The sequence below is a fragment of the Barbus barbus genome, assembly GCF_936440315.1.
Source record: "Barbus barbus genome assembly, chromosome: 1".
NCBI classification, from domain to species: Eukaryota; Metazoa; Chordata; class Actinopteri; order Cypriniformes; family Cyprinidae; genus Barbus; species Barbus barbus.
The window spans coordinates 17,481,916-17,500,929 of NC_136729.1; the positions used below are offsets into that span (position 1 = coordinate 17,481,916).

The following is a 19,014-nucleotide window of genomic DNA, read 5'->3' on the forward strand; positions in this document are numbered from 1 at the left end:
ATAAATGGAAACATGAAAAATAAATTGTTAAAATAAAATAGTTTTCCACTTTAACACCTTGCATACACCTTATGCACAAGAAATTAAAGTTAATTTATTGGCCAAACTCTCCCAGACAGCATGGCATTTTGATCACTGCTATTAGTATCCTTCTGCAGAGTTTATATAAATACACTGATCAAAGTCATTTTAATGAAATGTTTAAAAAACCTTATGTAAGACAGCTTGTGTTTGTTTTGTCAATTGGTATTAGAGGAACTACAGTATGTGCAATAAGTGAAAATAAAATTTAAATATTATTTATTTTTATTTGTTTTTAGAATTTTTGAGTAAAATGATTAAATGAACAGAGCTTGAATAAACAATACACAATGTCTTAATGTGCAATATAATATATAAAACAGCAATCACTTAATGAATAATTTTCATTTTAGTGATTTATTGAACTGACCGAGATCAACATACTTTACAGTAGGTACTTTGCATTAGTCATTGTTATACTTCTTCTGGGAGAAATGAAAACATGAATTTATCAAATAATGTGAAAACATGAGTGTTTTCATGCTACAGTGAACATTGTATTATATGAGTATTCATGTCAGTGACTTTTTAAGAGTAACACTTCCGTTAGAGTGTCATACAGCAGTGTCACTCATGGAATGATGAGTGAGAAAAGAAGTTTTTTCAAATATTTTTTTTTTTCCTGGTCCCAGGCATTGCACAACTATTTTAAGAAATAAAAGTTTCCAGGGGAAAAAAAGCCTTTTTATAACAAACTGATTTTAGAGAATTTTCAAATGCTGAGTTCTATATTTGAAATATACTAAATTATTTTGTTAGACTTGCGCTTTTGATTGTTTTACTGCCAAATACTTGACTGATAGTGTAATTCATGCTTTATGTAATGTAACCTTGCTGTTAATTGCAAGTTTAATGTTGCTGCAAGAGTTAAAAGTAATGATTTAGTTTAAACTCTTTGTATCAATATTTCTCTAAAGATAAGCTTGAAATGAGAAGCAAGGAAAGTTGTCAGAAAATAATTAAAATTGAAAACAATCTTTCCGCTTCATTATAACTGTAAATACTGTAATAAGGGAAAATTATTATACTGTAAATAAGGGAAAATATCTCAACTATGTCAAACTATGACTCTGGCCTAACAACCACTTACATAATAACACATAATATCACATTACCATGTCACATGAAATCAATTAGTGTAAAATATTTACAATAATGATCATTTTCTGCTCATCAGACTCTAACAAATATCAGTAGTTCTATAAATAAAGAAACAATTAAATACTTCTTCTATGAACATTTTTAGGAACATTTTCTTCACAACTAAAGCAGTGTGTGGCTATTTAAGCTGTCAAAGCTTTAATTTTATGTCAAACAAAAGTACTGAAACAGGTTTTAATATTAGTGTAGAAAAGTGATAGCCTGATTCAGTTTAAATATGTACAGTACACTGGCTGGGAGGACCAGCCGTTCCCATGATGCCATGCGGTACCACTCAGGCATCTATACCTGTGCTGACAAGCAGTTCATAGGCTGGGTCATGACCTCTGCGGCAAAGGACCACACACGCACACAGCAGCCCAAGCATCTGTGCACAGAACAGGAAACAATGGTCAAAACATACAATTACACTGAGGATGATGACAGGTAAGATTATGAGAACATATTTCAAATATTCTGCATTATCTGTTAAAATCAGGAAGGTTATGTATTGTTTATATCATTTATCAACAACAGCAGGATCTCGCTTTTAATGCTGTTTAAAGTGTATAAATACCGCATATATTCTCCCTGGTTTTCGCAGTGCATTGTGGGATTTTTTTTAGGGAGCAAACATTCCAGTGCAATGGAAGCATTTTGTGATTAAGACAGTGAGCTAGGGCGCTGGTTGAGACACACCCTCTATATTCCTATACCTCCTCCTTGAAAATAATTACTGGATGGCAGCGGCTATTTGCACTAAGTGTAAATAGCATATTTTTTTAGTGACAGACGCTATTTACACTAAGTGCAAATAGCAATGGATTCTATTTACACCAAGTGAAAATAGCAGTATTTTTTAACGATATGCTATTTACACTAAGTGCAAATAGCTACTTTTATACTACTTATTGCAAATAGTGGCAATTATCTGCACCTCAGTATTGTAGTACATTATAAAACAGTAGGCAATAATAACGTACTGAGTGTAAATTATAATTTTAATTCAAATTTATTAAATGGATGCCACCTTATTGGGAAAATAAAGCCCTCCCTACACCTACCCTAACCCTACCCGATACTTTATTTTCAACTTTTTGATTATTTCCTTAATTTTTATTGAAAATAAATGCCTTTCTGATGAGATATGAGATTTGAAAAGGGAGAAAAAAATGTTTGGCAAAAGGTGGGATCGAACTCGGGTTGCTCGCGTCAAAAAGCATGTGCCTTACCATCTACGCCAATGAAACTGATGCTGAACTAGCTTCTTTTTTAATATTAACTAACCCAATCACACTTTAGTGGGCGGAGCTAGTGTAAATAGCCTTTGCCAACAAGATGGGCTATTTGCACTTAGTGTAAATAGACACTCCGTTACTGGATTGGTGTAAGGTCTGTTTTGGGTTTTGTTTCTTGTTCATGTTTTCATGTGTTTTATTTTGAAGTTTAGTCATGGTTCCTGTTTGTGTCATGCTTCCCTTGCCCTCATGTTTCATTGCTATTGGTTCCTCTGTTCTATGTGTCTTGTTCTGATTGGTTGTTCTTGTCATGTGACCTGCTTAGTTTTGTATAAGTTTGCTAGTTAGTGCAATTGTGCCTTGTCTGTGTATTATCGTTGTAACCTGCTGTTGGTGAGTTGTTTGTTCATGCCATGTCTGTCTCATGCCACGTCAAGCCTGTTTTCAAGTCAAGTCTGTTTTAAGTTAAGTCTGCATCTGTTTGGATCACGTTTGGATATTTGAAAGCCACTTTGTAAATAAACTGCACATGGGTTCATACTACACTCGCCTTCAGTGGACTCCTTCGTTACAGAATACACGACCACTACAATGAACCCAGCAGTTGCACGTCTCCTCTGCCTGCGTCAGGGCAACCGGGCTATAGAGGAGTATGTTGCCGACTTTTGTGGACTCTGCCGTTTGGTGGATTTCAATGATGTGGCTTTAAAGGGGATTTTTCGTCATGGACTTAAAGAATCTTTATATGATCTGATGCCAAACAACACATGCTCTACCACACTAGAGGACTATATCGACCATGTTCTTTTCCTGTCTGGCTCATCGTACACTGGGGATTGCAGATGAGGAACGCCACTGTCCTACCATCTCTACTAAGTCACAGCCTGATCACGTCATGTCTGCCAAGCCAGTGTCTGCTACCCCAGGGCCTACTCACGTCATGCTGGTTACTCAAGAGATACTCAATAACATGGCTGCTATTCAAGAACTCCATCGTAAGTTAGCTGCCACGCAAGAGTCTCTTGGGAAAATGGCCGCAGTTCTAGAGTCTGCTCACGTCACGCCTGCCCAGCCAGAGTCTGCTCACGTCACGCCTGCCCAGCCAGAGTCTGCTCACGTCACGCCTGCCCAGCCAGAGTCTGCTCACGTCACGCCTGCCCAGCCAGAGTCTGCTCACGTCACGCCTGCCCAGCCAGAGTCTGCTCACGCCACGCCTGCCCAGTTCATGTCAAGCCTGTTTTCAAGTCAAGTCTGCATCTGTTTGGATCACATTTGGATATTTGAAAGCCACTTTGTAAATAAACTGCACATGGATTCATACTACACTCGCCTTCAGTGGACTCCTTCGTTACAATTGGTGAGAAGGGTCATTTGCCATTTCCAAGACGCTAATGATGACAGCGCTGATTGCAGTTTTTAAAATATACATATCTGGTATCAAGAAATCACAAGGAGAGACATGTAAAAAGGAAGTGGGAACTCTGGTTAAAGAAATATATGCAATTTCTGAAAAGACAAGAATACGTATATCTAAAATGCATTATTTATTGTAATATTACATGCTATATGTATCTTTATTACACTGTATCTTTATAATTTTTATTCTTTTTTTTTTTTTTTTTTTTTTTTTTTTTTTTTAAAGAGAGCACAAACATTTTGTTTTCTTGAATTTTATGTCTGGCCTAAGAGCAGGAGAAACAACCAGTGTCAAAGACAGTTGCAATTGTTAATATTCTTGGGATAAATGTATCTTCAAAAGAATATTTAAAACTCATTTGTTGTATTTCCCCTAACCTCATTCACATTATTAAAAATGAAAAGATGTAGACCCTATAATTAGTTCTCTTCCAATTCTTATTGTTGGTGGTTTTTACATCAGGGATGAAAAAAAAATACTAATAATAAATTTTATATTAAGAGATATCATTGTCACGTTTCTCTGGAGCACGGAACGAGGAGACACAGAGACGTAGGAGATTCTTCTAAATACAGTATCTTTAATTATATAATTCACAAGGAAACCTGGAACACTGGGGTGAGACAAACAAGCTGGTTTATTTTTTTGTTAACAACGGTTTAGGTTTTATTTTGTGGAACGGTAGTACAAAAAAAGCAGCTGTACAAATTTAAAACCAACCCCTTGGTAGACTCAAAAAATAAATAAAATAAAGACATTAATATTAATAGATAAACAAATAACAATAAAATAAATTTTACAAAGATTTTAGAAAAGACACAACATTAAAAGCTGAATGCCATGAATTTACAGTTTTCACGTTAGATCCATGTATACGAGAAGTAGAAAGTTCCATCGAGATAATGTCCAACAAAAACACAGTCCAGGTTCGTCTGTCCATTGTGTGAGGAGGATTCCAATTTTTTTGCTGCTGTGAGAGCAGCTAACAGTAAAGATCTTTGTTGGACGGACAAGGTGAAGTCCCAAAAGTCATTCATGAAAAAATGGCGTGGAGTCAAACATATCTCAGTACCCAACAAACAAGCTGGTTTACTGACAATGACTGTAGAACAAGGAGAGCAGAAGGCAGGTGAGTCAATGGCAGTATGAGGTCTCTTGAATGCTTAGTTGGAAGTAAGTCTCTTTGTCTTTGTTGCAGGCATCCTGGTGGAGGTCGGGAACAAAGGAGATCGGGATCGCAGGAACACGGGAAACTCTGGAGGTAAGTAACACACGGTGAGTATACAGGTAAGTAAGGTCTGGAAACAGTTCAAGGTAGTGAACGGTAGACCGGAACGCGAGTGACAGACAGGAGCGTGCTCAAATAGGTGGCTTGATTGAAGACAGCAGGTGCGGGTGATTAGAACTCCAGGTGATGGTGATGGTGATCGTGACTGGGAACAGGTGTGAGCCGAGAAGATTCTAGGACATGGAGTCCAGAGCTGGTGACCGGTGACAGAGACTCCCTGACATTACCTCCCCCTCCCGGAAGGCCGTAACATATCCACCGGGGGAAAAGGGGGTGGGCGCCCTGGAGGCTAGTCCAAGACGGAGACACGGGAGGCCTCTAGGGCGGATCAGGGAGCTCGGGAGTCCATGGTGGGTCAGGAGACTCGGGTGGCCATGGCGGAGCAGGGAGCTCGGGAGGCCATGGCGGATCAGGAGACTCGGGTGGCCATGGTGGAGCAGGGAGCTTGGGCGGCCATGGCGAATCAGGAGACTCGGGAGACCATGGCGGATAATACTACCCCCCCCCCCCCACCACCACCAAAAAAAAATACTTGGGGGAACTAATGGGGCTGAACTCTGGGACTGGAGCCATCTCTGAGCTTAACGGGGGATCAGGAGCCCTCCTTGGGCTAAACTGGGGATCAGGAGCCATCCTTGGGCTTAACAGGGGATCAGGAGCTCTTACTTGACTCTGGTCAGGGGCTGGAGCCTGCACTGGACTCTGGTCAGGGGCTGGAGCCTGCACTGGACTCGGATCAGGGGCTGGAGTTGGCACTGGAGCGAGCTCTGGGGCTGGAGCTCTGGGGCATCCCATCATACTCCACCGGTATTCCTAGGGGCATATGAGTTAGTGCTGGGAAAACTCACATCCAACACCCGCACCATCAGCACTGGAGCTCAGCAAGGCTGCGTTCTCTCCCCACTGCTCTTCTCCCTCTACACGAACGACAGCACATCTAAAGACCCCTCTGTCAAACTCCTGAAGTTTGCAGATGACACTATAGTCATCGGTCTCATTCAGGATGGTTACAGACAAGAGGTTGATCAGCTAGCTGTCTGGTGCAGTCACAACAACCTGGAGCTCAACACGCTCAACTGTAGAGATGATAGTGGACTTCAGGAGAAACCCCCCTGCTCTCCCCCCACTCACCATCATGAACAGCACTGTGACTGCAGTGGAGTCATTCAGGTTCCTGAGTGCCACCATCTCCCAGGACCTGAAGTGAGATACTCACATCGACTCGCATCGCATCATAAAAAAGGCTCAGCAGAGATTGTACTTTCTTCGTCAGCTGAAAAAGTTCAACCTGCCACAGGCGCACATGACACAGATTTACTCTGCTGTTATTGAGTCGGTCCTGTGCTCTTCTATAACTGTATGGTTTGGGTCAGCCAACAAATCAGATATAAGAAGACTGCAGAGGACTGTTAGGTCAGCAGAAAGGATCATTGGTGTCCACCTGCCCAGCCTTCAAGACTTGTACTTCTCCTGTTTTACAAGTTTGTTACAACGGGGAAGTCATGACCATCTTAAGTCAGACTCGTTACCCAAAGGCCATGGGTTCGAGTCTCAGATCCGGCAGGGATTGTAGGTGGGGGGAGTGAATAACCAGCGCTCTCTAGACCCTCAATACCACGACTGAGGTGCCCTTGACCAAGGAACCGAACCCCCAACTGCTCTCCAGTTTCCACAGCAAAAATGGCTGCCCACTGTTATGTGTGTGCCCTTTGAATGGGATAAATACAGAGCACTAATTCCGAGTATGGGTTACCATACTTGGCCACATGTCACGTCACTATTTTCACTTTCACTTTTTTCAATAACAGTAAGGTCATAAGATCTTGTTTATTGAAGATGCACGGTATAATCAAAGTTCTTAACTAACCATATACACAAAGCAAAATACATGTTGTCTCTACCAAATGGTAGACAGTTTTCTACTGATTTAATTGTCTTTTATGGTTCTTTCATCTCTAAACAGAACAATCATAAAGCTATCTCTGCTGTTGAAAAAGGCAATTGATGTATTAGATGTATAGCTATTAGATATATTGTATATATAGATGTAAGATTTATAGATTTATATGTTTTTATGACTCTACAGTATATTCCCGTCAAAGAAAATAATAATAATAAAAATAATAAAAAAAAACGGCGCCACACACTGATATACATTGAGTAATAGCGCCATCTTGTGTTGTATATCTGTGAACGAACTAAGTAGACGAGTGGTGCTCAATACAGATCCAAATGGGCCAAAGGGGTGGACTTCTGCAGACCTAATGTCTGGAGCTTGACCTAGAAACAGGGTTATGGTCAGGGGCGGACTGGCCATCTGGACGTTCTGGAGAAGTCCATCCCTTTTTTTCTCCCTTTTCAAATTTACAATCACATCAGAAAAGCATTTATTTTTTATAAATGAGGAATTATATATAAGGAAATAATCAAAAAGTTGAAAATAAAGTATCGGGTAGGGTTAGGGTAGGTGTAGGGAGGGCTTTATTGTCCCAATGGCATCCATTTAACAATTTTAATTACAATTAAAATTTACACTCACTCAATAAGTTATTGCATACTGTTTTATAATGTATTGCAATGCTGAGGTGCAGATAATTGCCACTATTTGCAATAAGTAGTATAAATAGCAGAAAATCCTGCTATTTTAGTGTAAATAGAATCTATAGCTATTTGCACTCAGTGTAAATAGCATCTATCATTCTGCTCTTTTTATGTAGTTTTCAGGTATTTTAGTTCATACAATAATTTATTTCAATCCCATGCTGAAAAAAAAAATCAGCACATAATTTGTAACGGTTTTACTGATTTATAAGAATTGAGAATTGTATTGGTTTAATGGAAACTGTAATGGTGCCTGTTGGTCTCTACTGGTAATTGGGTCATTTAAAAAAAACAAAAAAACACTAAATCCTAATGTAATATGTCCCAAAACACACTACAGGAAACCATTATTTAATTGTTTTAATAGTTAAAAGTTGATAGTTTGTAATGTTTGTAATGGTATTTGTAGTGGAAGTCATTAGAATTTCTGTGATGGTTACTATTGTTTTTGTCAGCAGGGTCACCATGGGCTTTGTGATGTTATTTGCCATAAATGCGACAGGATTGCTGCAATATTGTGAGATATAGCGACTGTTTGTACTGTGGTTGTGTTGGGCCTATTTGGGAGAAAATCCAGAGCCGTTTTTTACTCCCAGCCCATCCCTGCTTATGGTAAGAGTTGGACCTTCAAGCTCCACCAATAACATCCAGAGAGGGGGAGCTGGATGTCAAGCTCCATCCATTGGCTCTGCAGCGAGCACTTTTTCTAATGAAATGCAATATACAATGTTCGGAAGTGGGAAATTCAAATCAAGTATTCACACCTACTTTGTCTGGAATGCAGCATGATATTTCCTAACATTCACTGTTGTCTGAGCATAGGCTCCGCTGTACATCAGACTGATCTTCTGGTACCATGAAAAGTTATTTCCGACATTTCAGATCTCTGTTATACTGTTTTCCACTTTCATGTCTCGCAAATCCCCACGTTTCTCATACAAAACCACAAGTGGCGGCATCTAGCGTTTCTGTTACCTATATGTTGCTAAGCTGATTTTTTGTATTGTAATGGACTAGTTATATCTTAGCATAAACTTTAATTTAATATCCAGGTAAGATTAGAAAATAATTTAAATTCAAATCAATCTTTCATGTCCACGTATTTCTTTTACATATTTCACGTTTTAAACGTTTTATGTGCTGTTTCCATTATTTTACACTTCCTGTATTTACTGTTAAAATCATGTAAACCACTGCTTAAATGACAAATGACCACTTCATCTGAGTGTATGACTGTGATTGACCCCCACAGCAAATTATGTTTTACCTGTATGGCAGCGAACGTTAATGCTGCCAGTATGACGTACAGCATAATGTCCTTGAGTTTCTTTACAACAAGAACTTCACAGCCCTGTAACAAGAAGTTCAGTTAGACTATCATTTAATAGTTTTGGACTGCAAGTCTGTAGAATGTGTGTGAGGCTGTTACCTCTGGGTAGAGGTCTCCTGGTCGCATTAACGTCCCAGTGCAATTACTGATGGTGGGCTTGCAGCAGCTCACTGGAACGCTGTTATTTTTGGATTCAATAAACCAGTGAGTGTTCATCCAATCAGAGTAATTATGAATGCCACAACAGTGGAGCTAAAAGTGAAAGATTGTAAGAAGAGAAGTTTAGAGAAATGGAAAAATGGTGGAAAAAGAGACAAAGGAACTGACGGTCTTACCTGTCTCTGGACATAGTCGATGGCCCTGCTGGGAGCATCTGTGTTGGTGCCTTTATATTCATTATATACTTTCTGAATAGAGTGATTCACCACAGCCTCGACCTTTTAGAGAAAAAGAAAAGACTTTTCAATGTTTTATCACTTTCAAACTATTTACATGCACATGTACATGTTATTTAATTATTTCCAACCTTGGCTCTGTAAATATAGCCTAGCACCACTACAACCACCTCTGTGGCAAACACCAGTAGCAACACTGCTGAGAACTGCAGAAAAATTAGACAAGAACAATCAGGAAAGATTCTTAATGAAAAATCATCAAAGCTATGTATGTGAAAATCAGGGGTACTAGATTCTACTTTACCGTCACCAGGCCACAGCGGCTTTCTCGAATGGTGGCACAGCATCCAATGAAACCAATGACAAAAAGAAGCGTGCCCACAGCAATTATCACCATGGCTGGGATGAAAGTGTAGATATCCTCAAAAAAATGATCATAATCATCATACGTTATGAAAACATAGGCCCCGATGTAGCACAGTATACCTGCAGCAGCCTGGGAAGGGTGTAACAGAAAAATTGTTATTTGTTGTGAAATTGTAAAAACACTTTACTCCCACTGGACGTATAACATATTTATTAATCATGATCAAATGGAATCTTTTATTAACACCTGTTATGTGTGAGTAAAACATCTCCCTTTTTTGTATTTTTTGTTTCATGATTGTAATGTTATTTAATATATTCCACCATTCCTGGCTGGTGGAATAATCTTCCCACCCCTATCCGGAATGCTGGATCCCTGTCAATCTTCAAGCAACAACTGAAAACTCATCTCTTTCGGCACTACTTGACTTCATCCTAAACTCAAAAAAAAAAAAAAAAAAAACTTAATCTTTGCCTCTATCTTTCTCTCCTTGCCTTGCTAGCTTTTACTTATTTGAACAATGACTGAGACTTGGTGTTACGAGCACTTCCTCTGTCTGATTGCCTCTTCAAGATGAATCGCTTCTTGTATTCCCCAATTGTAAGTCGCTTTGGATGAAAGTGTCTGCCAAATGACTAAATCTAAATGTAAATGTAAATATCACATCAGACATAATTTTAAGCAGTTTTATTTCTCACAAAATTAAAATGTGGAATAAGTTAGAATTTAAAATGAATTATTGACATTCTTTCCAAGTGTATCTTTAGAGTTTTATTAAAATTGTCCAAATTAAAAGCTGTGTATTATGATATTAACATAGTGTTTTAGGCCATGTATTGACAAACATTAACATTTTACTATTCATCACAAGCCACGTTACAATTATTTAGGTGTTATGGCTGTAACAATCATATTGTTCCAGTTTCATTATAGATATAAATGTAATTACCATGTTTGATGACTGCTAATATCTTAATGCTGTTGGAGGCAATAACTTTACAGTTTTCAGAATAAATGAAACAAAAAAACCCAGAACAAAATTTCAGAGCAAAAATCAAAAGTGTTAGGATCCCTAAATCCCATTGAGAAGTGTCTTGATTTTCTTTCTTTCTAATTCTTATTTTTCTTATATTCTTATCTTACAAGGATCTTATATTACATGCAGGCTAAGTCTATGCAAAGCTAAAAACAGCGTTTTCATTAGGCCTATATAATTTGTGTAGGCTATTAGCCTATGTGATTTGACTTTCGCTATTTAACCAAATAGCCTTGCTCAGGCGTAACACATGGGGACAAAACAAAATAGACAAAACCAATGTGCAATGCTGCGCTTGTATTTATTAAGTGATGCATTCAGTCAAAATCATATTAGATTTTTGTCTATTAAAAGCTTATCGATCATAGCCTACGTGTAAACAACTGCTAATTCGCTGTAGCTCGTGCATCCCTGCAGAGCTATAATGCCGCTATCCGCTGCATCCATCCCAGCTATTATATATACTGTAGACAACTTACCCAAAAAATCAAATTTAGGAAGACTAAGACCGTCTTCGAAGAAATAACACCACACTGTCCCATGATCACGCCGATGCTAGGCTATATATTTTAATCCAAGGAGAGGAATTCACGTTAATAGCAGATGCATATCGTGCGATTGTCAGGCTCCGCAAGTCAACAGAGCATCCAACTGGACAGCGTCAGTCACGTGTCCCACTGACCTCAATATCACGAACTGAGCTGTTTGCTTTCTGAACTACAGCTCAGTGAGTATTTTAGACATCGTCGTCTACTGGTCTTAAGGAACTGCACCAGTCTGTGTTCCTTCAAATCTGATCCACTTTGAAAATAATTAGAAATGCATGAAATCATGAACAGTGCTTCTAAAGACCCAGGAAAATATAGAGGCAGACTTTGCAAATCCATCTTAACATTTTCTCACCTCTTATGCAAAATAAATAGTTGTGGTGCAGGTAGATGAAAGTGATGGTCATTAAAACGGCTGATAATTTTTAGTCATATAAATAAAATCTGGTTTCATTGGTATAAACGGAAAGCATAAGAGAAGGACAAAACTTCTTATTATGAATAAATAAATAACCCAGGCTTCTTGCACTCAAACATAACCTCTCTTCGGTTGAAAGGTAAAAGAGAACTTGTTCAAAATGAATTGTTGTTATTTATATAGGTTATATAAAGGAAAGACAAGAATGTAGTGTTGTGTTGACTAAATGGAGAACAAGGCCAGGTCAAAGACAGTTGTTGTCGCTTGTATTGTCTAAGCTAATGAAATGAATTTAGTCTAGGCTATATACAGCACCGGTATTTTGTATTTGATATTTAGGTAGGCTACTCTTTGCACAATATGTTTGAACAAGAATTACCGTATATTCATTTCTTAGGGCAAGACAAAAATATGCTAAAAAACAATGTATGATTTTTTACCTTGAGTTATACAAAGTTTTTGTGTCATTTATTTTAGTTCTTGGAAATTTGCGTTTTCATGGTTTGCCATTGTAACTGTTGCAAAAGGTCCAGATTTGTTTGAAATGAATGACACTTTTAACATTGTAGTTGCATGCAGAGCAACTGACTTCACTAATTTGCTCTTTATTTAATACAAATTATTGGAAAAAAAAAATACAATCCTGGACATCTTCTAAAAATAAATATACAAGTATAACTTGTTGCATTTCTTGTGACATGGAGGTGGTTAATAGGTTTAGTTAAGAAACAAATTACAGCTGATGAAAAAGCAATTACAAATTCCATGTGAATTAAACACTTCGAAGATCTCAGCAGCTGGCAGTCATCAGTTTTTATTGTCTTGGATGTAGCTGTCTAATATCTTCATTAATATTGCAGTCTCCTAGAACAAACCAAAAACAGTTCTCATAAATCAATTGTCCATTATATTCAATCACTGATTATGTTATATTGATTACGTATGTTAGATTACCCTATATGGTTGATAAAAATGCAGAATTGCGCTAATTACATTTTAAGCCAAACAAACAAATGAATTCAAAACACATTTCAAATCACAAATTACAACAGAAGAATATACTCTCTCGTATTATTTTCAGACCAGAATAGAAAAGAACAGAAAATGCAGACTCGGTTCTTACCGGAACTTTAGGGCGGATCTCCGGAGAGTCGAGGTGTGTTTGAAGCGCGATCCTCAGCATCTCCTGGTAGAGGTCCTCGGGCTCGACCTGCTGGGGATTCAGTGCAGCCTCGATGGCTTTCATCGTGGAGTCATCCTCGGTTGGCAACTGTTCGCTGTCCACAACACTTTTCTTCCCCATAAAATGACCTTAAGTGCCAAATCACATTTCTGTTGTAGGTACAAGTCACGTTATATGCAGCACAATAATAAGTCGTGTATGCATCTCACCTGTTGCCCATAAATTTCCTCTCGGTTTTACTTTGATCTTTGCAACTTTGTTTCTTAGTTCAGTCAAGTCAAGGCTCACTGAGGACGCTATTGAAATGTAAAAAGAGAACAGCACAAGGTATGTGAGGAATCCACAGTGACAAAAACTGGCTACACTTAAACTGGACATTTCTAAACGCTGTTGGTGGCTCTCTCTCTCAAGGCGCGTACATCTATTATGACTGGAGGAGTCAGATGTTGGCTTTATATGGCGCGGATGGGAGGGCTGGATGGGTGTCGTGTAGTAATGACTTCCAGCGAGCAGTAACAGTCATGTGCGACGTTGTCGATCACTGCAAATGAGGCGCGTGTTGGGAATATTAGGGAACCTATGAAAAAGTAATTATCACTTGCCAAATTTCCCTGAACTGCAGCACTAAGTTCAGCACCATGGACAACACTCACATCACATGTTGCTATTACGGAGGAAATGCTGTGACATTTGGCTTCCTAAAGGCTTTCACATGCTTTAACAATGTCATACTGAGTAAGAAAAAAACATGTATCCAGCCTTGTAGGTTTTTATTATTTATATTATCATTCTCAGTGTGTTTAACTTACAAAACTATGCCACAGAGAAATCATATTTTAATACAAGAATAATTAATTAGCTAATTAATTAAGTGGTTATGTTGTACATATGTTATTTTTGGTTGCGTTCATGTGATACTTTCAATAAAAATTCAACAATCTGCTTTTTGTAATCAATACAGTTGATCTGTTCTTTACGTTATGATCAGCACAGAAATAAAATGTGTAAAAAATCTTTCACTTGCTGTTTTCCAAGAAACAGTAAGAATATAACAGGAAATTTTAAAAGTGCCTCTTATATGTACTTAGGCTACAATAGTAATAAGAACTTAAGTAAGAACTTTAAAAAAAATAATTGTTTACAGTGCATTGATATGTTTGCTAAATGCAAAAAGGTCAGGTTCAAAAGTCATGTTTATGAGTCAAATCACACAATATGGTAAACTGCCAGCACTTGCCAGATATGATATTATGAAATTGATTGTAATGCCTTCTAAACACCCTAATGCTTTTAATCATATTATGCTTTGTATTCTTAATTTTTCATGCTTTGCATTCATTTTACGGTCATGTTCATTTAGAATCAATGGCATCATGCCTCACTCTCAGAATATTTCTTGCTTAAACATTATACAACTAAATCAACTTTGAGAACAGAAAGATTTGTATCAGCTTGTCCTCATCTTGTTTTTCTCCTCTCTGGAAATCAATGGGTTTCCCTTTGGGGGGTGTTTCCTCCACAGTTTCCAGGTGGGGCAGGAGGGGGTGAGGACGTGGAGTGAACTTATGAAGGGCTGAAGGTGAAAATGCAATCCATTACCACTAGTGACACCTCTTTTCCCTGTGGCCCGATATCCTGAGGCCCTAATGGTGTGACTGCAGTGAACAAGCCTTCGACTCGGCTCTGCAGTCTGAAACAAATGGGCCAGTGACTCACAAGGGACACGGCATGCCATAAAACTCAGATGTGTGGAAGCAGATGATGGCTGATTAATGCTGAGAATTTAAAGGTGCTAACCTTCCCCTGCTTGACAACTTTCTTTATGAAAACCCACATAAGAACTAAGCTGTAGTAAGTAAAGTGCAGTGAGAGTGTAAACCTCAACCTGTCCTGACTCTCACCCCTGTCATTTACACACCTTTTAAAGTGTGAAAACAGATTGCAGAACGATTCATGTTTTGTGATGCTGAATGTGATAAACACAATCTAATTATCACCTTGCATTAGGGTTTGAACTTTTTTTAATAAGATGCCAAGGACAGAATATGTATCTTGTGTTTTGACAGGATAAATTGAAGCAACAGAGGCAGATCAAATCATTTTCAGAGAAATGCTTTTAGACAGCTAAATGGTGAAAATAACTATTGAGAAAAATGTAGAGACTATTAACATGATCAACAAAGAAGAAAGACATCACACAATACACTTGTCACTTCAGAAAGCTGCATCAATTTAATGTAATTGATAACTCAACCTTTTAAAAGAGAAGCTACTTTTATCACATCATTCATCTTGTATTAGTTCAGTACACTGGAATAATAGCTATTAATGTGTGGCATGGTGGCTCAGTGGGTAGCGCTGTTACCTCACAGCAAGAAGGTCCACGGTTGAGTCCTGGATGATCCAGGAGGTCTTTCTGTGTACCTGCATGTTTTTTTGTGTTTTTTGCCATCACAGTACACATATTTTATACATTTAAAATAAATGAATAATGATGTTGAATTAAATAATGGGCTAAGCTTTTGACAATATACTTACCAGCATGATAAATTATTGTTTCTACAGGCAAGTCTTATTTTTTATGTGGTGACCATTTAGAAACTTGTCTTGTGCTATCATTGACTTTAAAAAGTGTGTCTTCTGCTTTATGATTTAATTGTCACTAGGTGGGCCTTTCAACCCATTCAGCCATAGATAACATGAAATATAAGCAAAACAGCTTCTACACTGGATTGCCGTTTGTGAGATTTATGATTTATATAGATAATGACATTCACCAGTGAACAAGGAGGTGTACTTCACACTTTATTTTTTAATAGATTCTTAATAGTGCTGACATTTTCTCACCTTTTATTGTGAGAATGTAAGTTTAAACTTTGGATTTGAATTGTGTTAGAGACAGGGACAAAAATAGAAATTTATTTAATGATTTTGTATAAATGCAAAAATGTATTGCTATGATTTCAGAAGTAATCAGTGTTGATTTATATATATATATTTTGTGTGTGTGTGTGTGTGTGTGTGTGTGTGATGAATCCTTTTACAGTTAATCATGGCTGCATAAATGCTGACCGTGTTTTTTAATGTTTCACATTCTAGTGTTGTCCATGAAAGTACCAAAATGTGAGGGTTAGTAATTGATGTCGCTTTAAATTAGAATCTGCTTATACCATGTAAATCCTATACCACCTATGAAATCATAACATAACTCTTCCATTTAATATGTGATAAAAAAAATTAAGCCTCATTTCAAAAGCAACTGAGACACAACCATTTCTCTTTTTTTTTTTATTCAGAAAAAGTCCCATTTTTAGGTATTTAGATGCATACATAGTAGTGTTGCTACTTACACTCAATGCAGCAAGAGAACTGTTGTAAAGGGCTTTTGTGTAATAATAAAGACAACAGTCATCATGTTTGTTTGAATTTTCGAATGAGGAAAATTAAAACAATAATTAATCAAAGTATTTCCATCTTTATCAGTTTGTGTTCAGCCCGACAATCCTGAGTAAATATTGCCATTATCAAAATATTTCTCTTTATTATCATGAAATTCTGTTCCAATTTCCTGTAGGGATGTTGTACTATGAAGGAAATTATTATGATTGTCAAGCACAAACAATTAGGTGAGAGTGACTCAGTAAATTATTAGTAGGTAATTAGTCTTAGTTAGTAGTGTGAGTAATCTCTGGAACAACAGGTCCTGGCCATTTTTTTTTTTTAACATCTGTCATTGTTTACTGGTGATTGAAAGTTATTGGTTGCTTTATTGTCTTTATAAAGATACTGTCGTCAGTTTCAGTTTCACAACAACATCAACTGATCTAATAAGAACACTACATAGTGTAGGTTTGCTCTAAAGAAACACCTTGATGGATGTTTGACAAATATTTATCACTTTAATTTATTGGCTGGTTCCCATGACAATATGGGTACATCTTAGAGGCCCGCTAATCTTATCAAAATAATATTTGACACTCCATATGTTATGCTAATAGATAACAGCCAAGTAGGAACATGAGGGTTCACACAATAGTCAGTGTATATTGGTTAACTAGCAGTAATTGCTAGTCCCAAAAGAGGATCAACTTTTGAGAAAAACAAGAAAACATAACACACTTTGCTTCAGTTTCTATCCTTCCTGAGTTCTGACAGCACAAAAGAGTTTTAATACCCCCTTCTGAATCAGCTAGACTTCAAAGAAATATGACGACATGCTGCCTGTTCCTGAGGACTGAATCATGACAGAGGTTTGCCTCATGCAAGCAGAACTTTATGTTTCTTTTGTTCTAATATGAAGACTTGGTGAAGCATAGCAGTCTTTCAATTGTTTATGTCCATCTGACTGCAGAATATGCAGCTACAACCCGAATTATGGAAATGTTGGGACGTTTTTTAAATTGGAATAAAATGAAAACAATTTTTTGAGACCTGTAGCAGGCATCAAATTGGAAATAAGCTCATTTATTGGATAAAAGTTTAGAATTTCTCAATTTATACATTTGTTATGTTCTCTATGTTCTATTGTGAATAAAATATTGGCTCATGTGATTTGAAAGTCTTTTAGTTTTCATTTAATTCATATTTAAATAACGTCCCAACAGGTCTGTAATTCCGGTTGTAGATCTATTACTCACACCCAAATGAGTCTTAGTAGGAGTTTCCACCTCACACCATGGAGAATGTACACCTCTATTGCACTGTTTGCATCTTTTGCCACATCATTAAACCCTTTGGCAACACACACCCGCTCTGGGGCATTGTGACTCATATTCAGCCAGACAGAAGACAACTTTGACTGAGTCATTCGCTGATTGTGTCATTCTCTGAATGTCAGTTGATGGGATCTTGCTGGTCAGTTATTAATGGCAAGGAAGCACATTATAGCTTAACCACCATGTTTTGATTTTCTGGCTAATAAACAAACACAGTGACTATATTTATTTACAACCACTGTAAAGAAGTCACACAATAATGCTCAAATTACAAATCGTTTATATCTATATGATTTAAAAAAATTAACAGAATCAAATGTGATGACCCTCATTTTATTTCTTTACATTTTAAATTACCCCCTCACACAAATGAACATTTGGCATGTTAAATTCATGAGATCAAATATGCATTTCACTCTCAGGAAAAATGAGTTTCCTCTGTGTGAATGTAGCCTGCGGATGTGTGATATGTTAAAATGTATTGACAGCAGATGGTAGAAATACAACAACGGAGGCTGATTTGAGAAGTGCATGTTGGTTGTATTGATTGTGTATTGATTATGTAAGTGATGATGTACAACCAGCAGGGCTTTATCGCAAAATAAACATTGAATACTCACCCTGAGTGGGGTTTTTTACGATAATGACCTCCTGACTGTACATTATCCTGCTTATTACATGGCTACATGAAATATTGAAATTATTGCTATCATTAGTTGATTTATAATTTTTCCTGTATATTATGTAAGAAAAGTCCATATAAACAAGTAACTAGACGAACACTGCAGCAATATTACAGTAGCCTAATAATAAAGCTTTCTGAACTGCTCTGATGTCCTTTTCTCTATAATTGAGATATGAGATGGTGCCAGTTGTGTTTGTATACGAAATGAAAGTAGGTCCTATAGTGCCAGATATAAAGCTGCCATTTGGATTGCTGGTGTTGCTATTTGTATTTTGTATCGCTAATTGAGAATATACAGTAGGCTACAATTAACTACCTCAGTCCTGCATAATGTTCTAAATTATTAAACAAAGAACCGTTGATCTAACCTGTAATGTTTCAAAAAGCATTATCATATAATTAGCCAGTCGTGATATCATTCAAGAATGTTTAGCCTTTTCTCTTGTTGAGATGCACAACGTGAAGGCTGTGAGATTGCTATCTGAATGTCAGAGCAACACACAGTACACACACGGTCTGCAGTGCCAGATTATAGCCTAGCAGTGACAGTTACCACAGTGACGGCATAGACA

At 37.4% G+C, this 19,014-nt stretch overlaps 1 protein-coding gene across 1 annotated transcript; it reads right to left on the reverse strand.

Annotated features, from left to right (window-relative positions):
- Positions 1-432: 432 nt before the first annotated feature.
- Positions 433-11,546, reverse strand: LOC306874767 (tetraspanin-3-like). The gene is made up of 7 exons (XM_079425007.1): positions 11,373-11,546; positions 9,795-9,986; positions 9,622-9,696; positions 9,431-9,532; positions 9,195-9,347; positions 9,033-9,116; positions 433-1,609 (listed from the first exon to the last, which is right to left on the reverse strand). The coding sequence occupies exons 1-7, from the start codon at positions 11,433-11,435 to the stop codon at positions 1,517-1,519; spliced, it is 762 nt and encodes a 253-aa protein (XP_079281133.1). The 5' UTR covers positions 11,436-11,546; the 3' UTR covers positions 433-1,516.
- Positions 11,547-19,014: the final 7,468 nt, after the last annotated feature.

Bases quoted from the DNA above. Each gene is read 5' to 3' on its own strand.
- LOC306874767 (XM_079425007.1), bottom strand. From the start codon at position 11,435: ATGGGACAGTGTGGTGTTATTTCTTCGAAGACGGTCTTAGTCTTCCTA. The intron at 9,697-9,794 runs GTAAAGTAGAAT...ATTTTTCTGCAG, and splicing joins GCCGCTGTGGCCTGGTGACG to TTCTCAGCAGTGTTGCTACT. The intron at 9,533-9,621 runs GTTGGAAATAAT...TTTCTCTAAAAG, and splicing joins GCTATATTTACAGAGCCAAG to GTCGAGGCTGTGGTGAATCA.